The 13,142-nt window shown below is 46.5% G+C and overlaps 1 protein-coding gene across 3 annotated transcripts in view; it reads left to right on the forward strand.

Moving 5' to 3' along the window:
* Positions 1-13,142, forward strand: part of lamb2 (laminin, beta 2 (laminin S)) — a 35,499-nt gene that overhangs the window by 2,065 nt on the left and 20,292 nt on the right. For all 3 annotated transcript variants that reach the window (XM_036532934.1, XM_036532935.1, XM_036532936.1), the window contains exons 3-5: positions 9,008-9,177; positions 9,869-10,004; positions 12,808-12,881. In XM_036532934.1, coding sequence (XP_036388827.1) covers positions 9,008-9,177; positions 9,869-10,004; positions 12,808-12,881 — 380 coding nt within the window. The remainder of the gene's footprint in view (positions 1-9,007; positions 9,178-9,868; positions 10,005-12,807; positions 12,882-13,142) is intronic.

Raw genomic sequence — 13,142 nt, forward strand, 5'->3', positions numbered from 1 at the left:
ACCTCTGTTTTTGTTAGAAATGTGAGTTCCAGGGTGAAAACCCCTCAAGATTTAATTTTTTTCTGAGGAGATTCTTTGGGCCATTCACAATAGAAAGAACGAAACAACCAAAACAGTCATTATAGTTAAGAAATTCAACAGAACACTCTGCCGAATGTCCTCACTGTCAACAGAACACGTTTTTCAAAAGGTAATCATATTTCTTTAATGTGGGGAAATTTCTGATGGCTTTCAGATGGGCTGGCAATCATTTGGAGCCTTAATTCTAAAAGCCATTAACCAAATCCCTTGTGTACCCTTAGGGCTTTAAAATAAGCATTTGAAACAATTCTACAATACTGTAACCCCTGCAATATTTAACTGTACTTAAAGGTAATTAGGACTATTTATTATAGATACTTATAAATTAATGGAAGCTCTGGGAGTTGTTTCAAAGAGTTCCCTACTGTCGTTCTGCATACATCACACAGTGATGGCCTACAAACTACCATACATCCGATCTGGATAACTGAAGTGGTTGAGCATTGGTATAAAGTGTAACAGTCTAATATCCCCATTATAAAACAAACAAATCCATAATACAATAGCTTTTATGTTACCTACTGTTCCCAGTTCTCAGTGTAAAACAAGTCCAAGAACTGCGCAATATCCCAAGCTCTTTATCAGTTTGTCATTTTGAGTTCATTTTGAGTATTAGCGACAGTTAATGTTCTCAAGGGTACCATCTGTCACCTGAATTTTAACTTGGTCAGTGACATTTGCGATTTTTTTTTTCTTCCACCACCTAACATGGTGTAGTGGATTTTTCATTTTAGTGGATAGTTTATTCATCAGCAGCATGTTAAAAGTACACCAGGATTTATGGGCCAAAACATATGGGCAGACTGATTTCATGTGTTCAAGCGTGACTGAAGCGCAGCAGCTAAGCGCCTGTGCGCTGTATGTGGGAGCACTGTGATGTTGGAGTTCCCTTCCTGCAGTGCAGGAGTGTCTCACTTTGGACATGTGCTGCATGTGGACTTTTGAAATTGTGTTCCTTCTTTGCGATCGTGCATGCAAGGGGAGCCCTTGCTGATCCAGCTGGGAGGAACACAGCAGTTTAATAGAGGCACACAGCTGTTGGGCTAATCCCAGCATCCCACTAAGGCTCTGGCTTTTGAAACAGGTAAAGGTCATTTTCTTGTAAGAGACCAAGACCTTCCCTTTTTTGAACTGAATCTGTGCTCAGGATGTTTCTATTAGAACATGTCTGTTTCACTTTATGGCCTTCTGCAGCCTGTCTTGCGTTCATGCCCCCGAACCTCTGAAACACCCTCTCGCAGCACTTTGGTGCTTTGTCGCCATTACTGACATGTGGCAGAGTCCCGGTGGAATCCGAACCAAGCAGCTTTGCATGTGATTTACAAGGTGAGAGTGTTTCCAGCGCTTGCAGTTCATTTGGACTAATGGGTCTGTTCACATCTGCTCAAATGAAGGGGGCTGTGAGGACCGGGTGGGTTGCACCATGTTAAGGAAACGTGGCGTTCATTAAGACTTCACTCCCTGCATCGCGCTGTTCCTCTCGGAGCCTCAGGTCTGTTATATCTCAGAATGAACAGGGTGCTGGTTCTGGCCTTTGAGGGGGCTGAGCTGTGGTATTCTGGGGGTGGGGGGCTTACTTAGTACATTCAGGAACATGGTTTCCTTGCTAACTAAGGCGCACACTAGATAGCCCCTGTCTCCAGTTTATTTCTGACCAGCCCGTCACATCTGTGGCTGACGCAGCGCTGGACTCATGCAGTGCCTTTCAGCATCGTGGGGTGTTGAGAGGAGGAGGGCAACGGCTGGGTTATTTTTAAGAAGCGTCCATGGAGAAAAAGTATTTTTCTACCGTGAGCGGTGGCTGTTTTTTACTTTTTGTTTCCCCTGACTCTCGCTGCCAGCCTCCAGCATGCCCCCGGCTGAATGTACCCACGGATGATTGACAGGGCTCCGCTGCATGTGTTGTGACATTTATTTATTGCAGTCGTTCCCTTATCGTCAGTCACACCTAATGGAGGACCTCCCTGGCGCTCAGGGACCCTGTAAAGGCCACAGATGGTCTGTGCTCATCCTCAGGAGGTGCCTTTTACCTCCCACATTTCTCCCCTTGTAGATTAACATTTGTGGGGAAAGTACAGAGCGTTGATGTGCGCCACAGTAAATGAAAATGAAAGGCTTATGAGAAGGTTTCATATTGAAAGGAAGATCAAATTAGTGGCTCGTAGAGCGCGGGCTCTGCTTTACATAAATCTCTCCCCCGAATGCAGATTAAACAGAGGAGAAATAACTTTCCTGGAGGGATGAATGCCAGGCCGCACATGAAAGGGGAGAATCCCTCAGAAGCTTTCTGTTTCTCCTCCCGCTTTGTAGCGGCGCATCCTGCACTTCCCGCGGGCCTTTGTCTGCCATTGTTTTGGAGTTTAATTGAGCTGTGTGTTTTGGCTTTTCGCAGTTTCCTTTAGCGTCTAGCAGGTGTTTGTACCCATAATCCCCCAGTTCTCTGAGGCCAGGTGAGGATCAAGCGGCAGTCGGCGCCCCGGGCAGCGATAGCCGCAAGCCCGAGACGTGCAGCGCGCAGACTCCGGAACTGCAGCTCGCAGAACAATGAGCTGCAAAGCCAGCTTGTGCGCTGGGCTGGCGTATGGGAGGGAGAGGAGGTGGAGGGAGGCGCTGTGAGAGAGAACAGGTTTGTTTATATGTGAGAGCAGAGATAAATTAGCCTGCCCTCAAGGCAGGGAATTTCACTCTGAGAGGGAGAGGGAAGCAGAGGAGGGAGCAGAGATGACTCCGTGTACAATTTACGTATGACGGGACTGTTGAAAAAGGATCAGTGTGATTTTGTCACATGCACCCTGACCAGTTGTGCTGTTCCTAGGTATCGTGTGTCGACATTCATGAGGGTTTTCCAGTTTTGGGTTGCAGTTGTAAATCGTTCGGTCTCGCGATGGGAACAGAGCAGGTCTTTGTTTGGCGTGCTCACAGTAACCCTGTTCTGCAGAGGGCAGAGCAGGAAAAGCTCGGGCGCATTTCAGCAGCGGTGTGAAGCGAAACCGGGATGGGTCTTTCTCACTCTCTCTTTCTCTCAATCTCTCTTTCTCTCTCCTCCTTTTCTTCTCTGCCCCTTCTCTTCCTCTTCTCTCACTTTTTGGTCACTTGAAGTCTCATTTTCTCATTTTCGTTCAACTTGCTTTCTCTCCTCTCTTCTGTACTTTCACTCTTTCTCACATATTCTCTCCTTCTTTCTCTCTGCCTTCTTGTCTTTCCCTCTCTCTACACTGCACAGTGCCCCCCCCCCCCCCCCCCCCCCGGCCCCATGCAGACTGCAGTATGTTCCCATGTCAAAAACAGATGGTCCCAGGGTTGTATAGCTGGTGCCCATATAGGCAGCTCTCTCATTAGGCGTAGAGCATGCCCAGAGATCCCTGCTCTCCAATCACTGTACCTGGCCTAGGAACAGCCACCCGCCACCCCCTCTGCAGCTGCCCTGCTGAGCGTAATGACGGGGTCTGATAAGCACCCCGCAGAAAACCAGTCGCAACCGAGCACAGGGGAGCACCTCGGCCTGACTTTCCTCTGTGTTATAAAAAAAAAAAGCAGACGCTCGCCGAAAGCCCGTTGGAGACCTGTAATTATCAGCGTTGTGGAAGCGGTGCTGCTCTGTTGTGGGCTGGTTCGGTCTGTTTTCTCTTCCCGTGGCTGAGCTCTGCCGCAGTCATCTGGAATTGTCGGTGTCCTCCGTGCCGCCCCCGTCTCCGACCCCGGGGGACGCTTGGCAGAAATTGAAAGGGAGGCCTGTCCAACGCATCACGGGTTTCCCCGTGTCTGTTTCTCCAACCTCCATGTCTCCCATGCGGTCTGTACTTCATCCATGTCACCGGGAGGAAAAGGAAAAGTCACCGCCTCTCACTGCCCCCGTGTCAGGGAGGGCCTCAGCAAAAGGAATGGGGCTGCTGGACTAATAGCTGCGACACTTTGAATAAATAATTGGAAAATGCCTGTGTTGTTTGCCTCAGGAAATCTGTGCTTATTGGTCTCAAATCCTGGTTGTAGTAATGTGTGTAAACACATAAGCTTGCATGCTGTGCGATGCTGCAGCAGATGTATGTTTTCTTAAGTGGTTTAATGGTATGAAAGATTGCCTCTTCCTGTTCTTTTCATTGTCCCTCTACGTCAGACTTAATGTATTGATCATGTGAAAATTTGTGCAGTTGAAAGTGTTGAATAATTCAGCTAAGCTTAGAGGGAACTGAAACCAGAAACCACGGTGTCCTTGGGGTCCACAGCATTTGTGGTTGATATCCCCCAGACCTTCTGTATGATTTCACTGCGATTGTCTTTACCAGGCCCTGCAAGCGCCCAACATGAGCGTGAGCGAGCGAGAGAGGCTAGTGAATAAGTGCCTGCCGCAGCAGTGGCTCTGTAGCAGAGAGGACGAAGTGATCCTAATAGTTTCTGACTCCGGCGTAACAAAGCAACAAAGGTGTCGAATGGCAACAAACAGCGCAACACAGCCAGTTAATCAGGCGGCCTGTCATGCAGAAGTGCTCCAGCATCTGCCCCAGCATCTGCCCTGCACGTGTGGCATGTGAGGCCAGCAGTTGCAGCCAGGCTGCCAGAGCTACTCTCTCACCCACCGGAGTCCTGGTGTCCATACGGAGTTACAGATGTGTGTGGGGTCAGTCAGTAGTCGTAGCGCTTTTTTTTCACCGCGGTTTGATGAAGGGCAGATGACCCCTGGTACCAGCCTCTGTGCACAGAGATGTTTTCTCTCCCGGACCAGACCGGCCACTCCCTGAGGATTCACGATCCCCAGTGAAATTCCCAGGATTCCGAGGGAGAGGGAGGAAGAGCGAAAGGAAGGAGGGAGGAGAGGAGGTACCGGATTCGTTTTTGGGGGATGGCAAACACAGTCATTAAAACGTCAGACGGGCAGGAATGGGAGGACTGAAGGAAATGTCAACTGCTTAGTGAGAAGATGAAAAAAATTTGGTTGACCGTCACCATCCTGGAAATGTTTTTTGTCTGACTGTTACAGCGTCACATCTTGAGGCATCATTACATTTTCAGGCATTCTCATGTTCAGCTTAAGGTGGCAGTGAATCTTGGCCATATTCTGTTTTCCTCTTGCTTGTTCTTTTAACAACTTTCTCCGACAAGGGAGGCAAGAGCAATAAACTCATGCTATTTTAGATATTATTTATTATGATAGCATTACATGTATTACTGGTCAACACATTAATTTCAGCACACCACAAGGAGGTAACAGATTCTGCTGCAAACCCTATTTTGCCTGTCATTGCCAGCTCAGTTGGCTTCTCTTTTTATAATAGGGTCTTCAGCTGGAAAATAATCTTTGACAGATTGTTTGAAGATATGACCAGTATAACAATAGTACCCATCAGGTATTTGTAAATCCTCCTGCCCTCCCTCCTTTTCCCCTAATGTTTATTTAGTTTGTTAAGTTTGTTTGTTTTGTGTTGGGGTATTTGGGAAGTATGTGACATCCGGTCCTGTCCTCCCACTCTGCCACTGTAATCTAGCCGGTCCTGAATGTGACATCTTGGTGTCACGTTGCCGCTTTCTTGTCTGTAAACGGAACACAGGGACATGCCTTGAGAAATCAGGCTTTTTTTTTGGAACCAGGGCAGGGGCAGCGTTCCTTCCAGACCCCCTCCCCCGCTATCCCAAGTACTGAAGCTGAAAAACTTTGTTGAAAGTAGAGAGAAGGCTTGAAAAAAAAATTGGCTTCCAGCTAATAAAGCTGACAGGCGGACTAGTATTAATCCCATCCTGCTAAACATTTCCAGGCGAAGCGGCGGGCTCTAATAAGCATACATACCACAGGGTGAGCCCCTCCACAAAGAGCCGCTCTTTGTCCCGTCCTCCGGCCTGACAGAGAGATTAGCCCTGCCATTCGGACTGAAGGCCAGCAAAGATGCTGGGAAGGGTTCTGTCCAAAGTCATCTGGTTTGTTATTGCAGCAGATGGAACGAAGGCCAGCAACACACTTCAGAGGCAGGAAGATCTTTAAAACGGGCCTTAAATCAAGGTCACCTTAATCTTTTCAGAAGAAAATATATTTATGCATTTGTTTTTGAAAAGAAAAATTATTCCTAGTGTAGAGAATCTGAGCAGCCCTGGGCCAGCGTTTAGATGATTGAATGATCGCTACATTTTACGTTTCCTCCCACTCTGAAGTATAAGGAGCGTTTACCTAACAGCACAGAGAATTAAACATACACTGGTAGAACTGAGCTTTTGAGGCAGAGCGCACTGTAACAGATAGCTCCAGCTGAACCTGAAGAAGGATGGTTGCCTCTTTGTCCACTGCTCATAACAGCAGGGCTTTGTTAGGTCAGAGGTATTTTTCGTTTCAGCTGTCGGCTGCATTCCTTGCCGTTTGCCCATTTATGGGTAAGAGCAGTGAGTGGCAGGAGCCCGCAGCAGCGAGGCAGGCGAGAGCTGCGCTCACCGGGGAGGAGAAGCGGCTGCCTGTCCATTGCGTGCAGCGTGACCCACCAATTATGAAAGACAGGCCTCCGGTTGTTCACAGTGTAGGAAAGGCATTGTGAAATGTGTTACGCTCGCAACTATGCGAGGAGTGATAACAAAAATGATATTCGATATGTGTAGCTGCGTGAGGAACTCCGCGGGATGCCAAGGAAATATTTCGTAGGAATTTCTCTGTCCAGCACCGTGCTCTCAGCACAGCGCACAAATATGGGCAGTTTGAAAAGTGAGATAGCAGGGTGTTTGGGGGCAGCGGGACAGCAGCACCTGTGTGTCAGGGAAAGGGGTGAAGAGTGCTGGTGAACTCTGCCTGTGACGGGGAGCGACAGGATGAGAGAGATTGTGAACAGGCCCAAATTACAGCATAGTACAGGCAGCCTTTGAATGTGCTCCAGTGACTAAAATAGATATCGTGTTGCGCCTGGGTGATTTTTCTCACTGTCTCAACAAAAGCTCTGTGTACAGACAGACCTCCCTCTCTCTCTCCCCCTCTCTGCCTCTCTCCCTCTGCCTTCCCCTGCCCAGTTTAAAGCTGAAGCAGCTACTTAACCAAGGAAGGAAAAGTTGTACACTTCAGCTACTCTTCTCAGGCCATTTATTCTGTTTTGACCTCTGTTTTTGTCCTTTTTATTTCGCTGGTTGGTGATGCCACAGTTGCTGCGATTAGCAGTAATTGCTGAAGCAGGTTTTGTGGTTGTACCATAATTGTAGTGGTCTGTGCAGAGCAAGAATTATCAAAAGACAGTTTTCAGGCAACAGGAAGGGAACTGAGATAACGTTTTTCTGGTCCTTAGATAACAGCCAATCAGTGCCAGAACAACATTATCTAGGGAGAAGGGGCTTATTTTCCCACATATGAGTAGTATTACCGTTAGTGTATCAGCATGAGCAATTATAAAGGCTTGTGAGTTAGATAAATTATTGGTCAAACTCATTATATGACGCATGCAGGCCAGGCATGCCATGGTTACTAAAAAACAACCTAAATCTACACGGTAAAGCAACTGTATTTGTTTTTGGGGGAGGGTGATAAAGAAATTTCAGGTTTCAGATAGTAACCAAAACAATTTTTTCCCCTCTGTGTGTCACTCAACAAGGGAGAAAGAGAGTGGACCATATCCGTACCTTTGTCTTTTTTCATCAAAAGGGTTGAAAGCAAGATCTGTGACAAGTTTGTGCCTCTTATGACAGCGGGCGAGTGAGAGCAGGTTTTGTGTCGGCTGTGTGTGAGGCGAGGCGGGTGGGTCGCGGTGTGCGAATGTGGTCCCGAGGCAGGAGCACAAAGGCCCTGTGTCTTCAGGCCCTTCCCTTGGAATGGAGCCTGGGTGCAATGCGAGATGAGCCCCAGTGTCAGACCGGCAGCATATCCTCAGGATGAACTGTCAGGTGTGTGTTGACTGTCTCTGGATTCAAGGCACACCAGGGGCTTCTCTTTTCAAAATGACCTAGACCTTTACAGTCATCATTCAATGTACAACTGAATAGTGGTTGAAGTGAAAATATCTGGCATAGATGAATGTATTGAATATGCAAGCTGAATTTGAAAACCACCTGTTCCAGACTGAAACAGTCGGTTGCCACAGGACCTGGGAAGGTGGCTATTTTGGGATGTTGGCTGGAATCTATGACGGACCCTGTGTGACATAAACGTTTATTTTCGAGCACACGCAGGTTGCTCTCCCTGCTGTGTCTGCCTTGCTGCATGGAGAAGACCATGCAAACCTTGCGTTTGACCACCTTGTCTTTCATTTTTGTCTCTTGATTCTGTGGTGATAAGGCCTCTAGCTCTGATAGCAGGTTCTTGAAGTGTTTCTGCAGCGCTGCAACTGTGCTACCACGATGCCACAACGTAACAGCTGAGTGTCAGCAGCTCCAGAGGGGCCGACAGGTCACATGATCAAGCCTCACAATGACTGACATCTGAATGTAGCCTTTTATCTCCAGCAGACAGTGGTATTTAAAAAGATCATGATCTCACTTCTTCTGGTTTATTTCAGTCCTGTCTGCCTCCTGTCTGCAGAATAATCTGAAGTTGTGTTTTTGCAGTCAGTAAATAACTCCATTCAGTTGCTTGACTGCTTGACTATAAATGAAATAGTGGTTTCACTTGTCATTTTAACATGTGAGAATGTGACAAGATTTTTTTTACAGAATGAGTTTGTAGTCAAAAAGTAAAAAGCAGACAAATAGCAGTTATTGGGTCTAGATTAGCTCCACAACCTTTATACCTGGTGTTCCCAGTTAGGGATCTGAGGGAGCCCCACGCATAGCATGGAAGGAGTCAGAGCAAGAACAAATACGGGAAGTAGCTGGCATCGTTCATTTACAGAGCTTTCAATGTTTAACATGGTGAAATTCTGTCTGTGGGGTGCACAGCTTGCTGGTGCGTGTGTCAGGGTGAAAACAGCTGTAATACACAGTTTTAATAGTCGCTGTCTAGAGTGTACTCACTGTTTTTCCTCTGTGTGTGTTCCAGCCTTGGCTGGCTCTATGGGCCAGGAGCCAGACCAGGCCCACGGCTGTACCCACGGCAGCTGTTACCCAGCAACAGGAGACCTGCTGGTGGGGCGTGAGAAGAATCTGAAAACTTCGTCCACCTGTGGCCTGCGGAGAAGAGAGCCTTACTGCATCGTCAGTCACCTGCAGGCAGGTCCCCCCCTTTCTCACCTCCACCATTGAACCTGTACTCCCACACAGCTGCCCAGGCCATATGTCGCATCACAGAGGGATGCTTAATAGCATCACAGGGCTTCCTGTCTGCCACCACAGTGAAGCAAACTCCAGAGCTGCAAGCTTACTGTATAAAAAACTTATATAAACATATATAAAAAAAGATTGGTGCTATAAAATAGCACCAAATTCCAGTAGCAAAATATCAGTCATTAGGAACCACCATTCATATCAGTGCCCAAATAATACACATCTTGCCTCAGATAAAAAAAATAAAATATAACAACAGGTAATTTAGTGAAATTGAGTTTCTTTTATTCAATTAAATGAAAAGACATTTGAGAGTTTGAAACTTTGCAGAACAACTTCAATTCTCAGCTTGCCAAGGGCAAACAGCATTGGAGTCAGGGACAATCACCATCACCAAGACATTAGAGCTTCTACTGTTCTAGCATTGTATATTACCACTGTTTGGCCAGGCATCACACCATCATTACTGCTGATTACAGGTTAAACAACTGGGACTAAATCTTTAAAGACTTCTTCTTCTCTGTCTGTTACTTACATTAGCCTGTTAACCTATTCAGTATGTGGCTTTTAAAAGGTTTGTAAAGGGCTCCTTTCACTGTTTATCCCGTGAACCCTGTTTCTCAACCGACTCCTGCAGGATGAGAAGAAGTGTTTCCAGTGCGACTCGCGTCGGCCGTATGACCCAGTCTACAATACCATCAGCCACCGCATCGAGAACGTCATCACTACCTTTAAGCCACACCGCAAGAAGTCCTGGTGGCAGTCAGAGAACGGTACCTTTGTTCATTGTGTTTGAATTTATATTTCGATTCATTTTCACATTCTCTTCAAAGCAGGGAAAAATCCCGCAACTCTACCTGCTGAAAAAAAGAGGACTCAATAAGTGTGGTTTATGCTGTTCTTTTCCAGTTGATGTTTCCCAGCCATTTGAAAAAGGAAAGGGATGAATTTCCAACAGAAGCAGACAGAGATGTTTGCTCAATATTTGCTGTGTACCATTGTCGGGAGATGTTTCTAAGCCCACTCTTTCTGCAGTCAAATGCATATCGAACAGTGAGTCTTCACCACTCCCTCAGATCAGAGGTCTGGGGTCTGCTGGGAGTGACATCAGTTCAGGCTCTCCCACATGTCAGTGCTGAATGAGAGAATCAGTGAGAGACAGTATGACAAAGAGAGACTGGCAGAAGGAGAGAGAGGGAGTGAATGGGGGGGGGGGGTGGAAGAGGGAGAGTGATGATCTATGGGCAGCCGCTCTCTTTCCTTGGCCCATGGGCTGCAGCAGGCCAGAGCAGGGGGCGGTGCTGGACTCCCTTCAAAGCACACTTCGATCTGAGTATCACGCTGTTCTGAACAGACAGTGCCGCGTCAGTCAAGCCAGCTGCACAGATGTTGGTAATTACAGACTAGGGCTTCAATGTGCCAGACTACGACGGGAAACACCCTCCTGGAGTCTGATGTTGACAAATTGCCTTCTGCACAAGTGCTGTAGTTCCTCCTTGTCTTCACTACCTTTAGCATATTCATCATATTGATTTATATCATTTATTCCGTAACATATGTAGTGCTTAATGAACACAGTGAAACTACAGAATGTGTATATTTTCATGAGGAAACTCAATACAAGGCTGCTGTACAATCAGCAGCAAACAGCCACCGGTCCCATGGCCTTCACAGAGAACTTTGATAAGATACTACACAGAATACAAGGCCACGCCTTGCAGGAAATGGTCACTATTTTTAAACAATTTCCATGGAGGTTGCGCAGGGGCCTGAAATATGTGACACTGAAAACAGTGGCCGACTTGTCCAGCACGTGCGTGACTGCATCCGCCAGCCGACGCATGTGGCCGTACTCAATACCCCTGCCTTTTCCCCGCCATGGAGGGGTCCAGCCATTGCCCTATTTGGCCCCTCTCAGTCTTGGCCTTGTCTGGGCACTGCCTTTATCTTGAGCTGCAAGGCAGTGCTGAGGGCTCAATCCTGTCATTGTGTGGGAGTGTGTGTGTTTGTGTATGTATGTGCGGGCTGGGGCTGGGGATCGGGAGGGGCTGCTTCCAGTCTGGCTCTCTACATCAGTGTTAACAACACAACGCCCGCGGTGGAAAAACAGTGAGCTATTCAGCAGGCGGCCTGGCTCCCAGACCCCAGCGTGCCTTGCCTTTCCTCTCCTCTCCTTTCCTTCCTGTTTGGGGGTGCATTATGAATAACAGGTTAATCTCAGTTCACCGCCCTCTCCGTTTGTCACCGCCTGTGAACATGCGCATCAGTGCCTCTCTCTCTCTCTCTCTTTCATTCACTCACACACACGCGCATACAGAGCAACAGTGACTACGGTTCTGATGCTTAGAGAAACTGCTGTCATACAGCTCAAGGTTGTTGGGATGGCGATGCTGAGGTGAATATCTCATGTGCGAACCCCAGCCCTCCAGTCCTTGGTTCTTGCCGTTCCCTGGCTGACAGACAGCTCACTTGGGTCTGTCAGTAGAAATGCCCTCTCTTTTATAAGACCCCTGGGGCAAACGCCGATGATCCGACAGCTGAATCACATCAATGGAGTCTGTCATTATTGTTACGTTCAGATCAAGATCAAGAAGTTTTTAAATGATGCCTGACACCATTTGCTCTTCTTGATCTCGTGGCTGACAGCAAATATAACCAGGAATGAGATTTTAAAGCAGAGTTACTTTAGTTTGTGATCACATTCAGAGATTTTGTTTTAAAGAAAATAACTTACTACTAAACTGTGGTGAAGTGATTTTTTTGTTGTGCATTCAAATGGATTTTTAGTTTGTTGTTATTTACAGGCTGTGTCATTGAAAACATTTTACCATGAAAAGAATGCCCTCTTAATCTGATTGCATGAAAGACCACACAAAGCCAGAAGTTCCCTTCATGTTGCCTGGCAGTGTGCCCTTCACACTGCTCTACTCAAGGAAAATGCTTGCTGCAGTCAAGTGCTGTTCAAAGAGGGCTGGTGTTGAAAGAAAAGTGAAGTTTCATTAAGTGTGTGGCTTATTTTCAAATGCCAGTGTGGGATATTCTCCCCAGCTGTGTGGTTATATGGTAGTTGTGGTAGAGGCAATGTTCCCTGTCTTTCTGAAGAGAACAGTGAAAACAATTTAAAAACACTAAATTCAATTACTATTTTTGTACTTTTTAAATTTATTTTATATCTTAATCTGTTTGTAACCATTTAAGACAGACAGACAGACATTTGGAGGTACTCGCATCTGTAGAGGTGATCACATCTATACCTAGCTGTAGCAGAGGTAAATTCGCACAATATTTAGTATGTAGGTTTGTCCATATACACTTGAAATTGAACTTTGAAAAGGTCATGTTAGTTGAAAAACAGGGAGCAATAATGAAAGGTAGTCCCAAAGTAGATCTTGAGTCATTCCATATATAAATGGTGCATGATGGTGTTATTATTAGCAGCCATATACATTACCTATGTAGGAATCTGAACAGTACCAGCTGATGCGCCGTACTCTGCAGTACAGTGGGTACACTGTTGTAATCTTGGTCTGTAGATTGGTGTAGATTTTTCTGACTCTGCCTCCAATGTGTCTGCAGGGAAGTCTGATGTCAGCATTCAGCTGGACCTGGAGGCGGAGTTTCATTTCACGCATCTCATCATGACCTTCAAGGTGAGCTTCTGAGTCATGGGGATACTGTAGATACAACTCTAATAGATTGGCCACATTGTTCTATTTAATTCATGTTTTAATTGTTTATTAGATGTGTCATCATGACTAGACACTCATAGTGGGAATACCTACCTCATAATCAAAGATTCCTGTATGATATGGTAGACCCCAGCTTGCATCTATACAACTCATATTCTTAAAAAAATTAAAGTGGTTTAAAATATATATTCGTAGACATTGCATCTCAACTGGAGAGAACTC

The sequence above is a fragment of the Megalops cyprinoides genome, chromosome 7, assembly GCF_013368585.1.
Source record: "Megalops cyprinoides isolate fMegCyp1 chromosome 7, fMegCyp1.pri, whole genome shotgun sequence".
NCBI classification, from domain to species: domain Eukaryota; kingdom Metazoa; phylum Chordata; class Actinopteri; order Elopiformes; family Megalopidae; genus Megalops; species Megalops cyprinoides.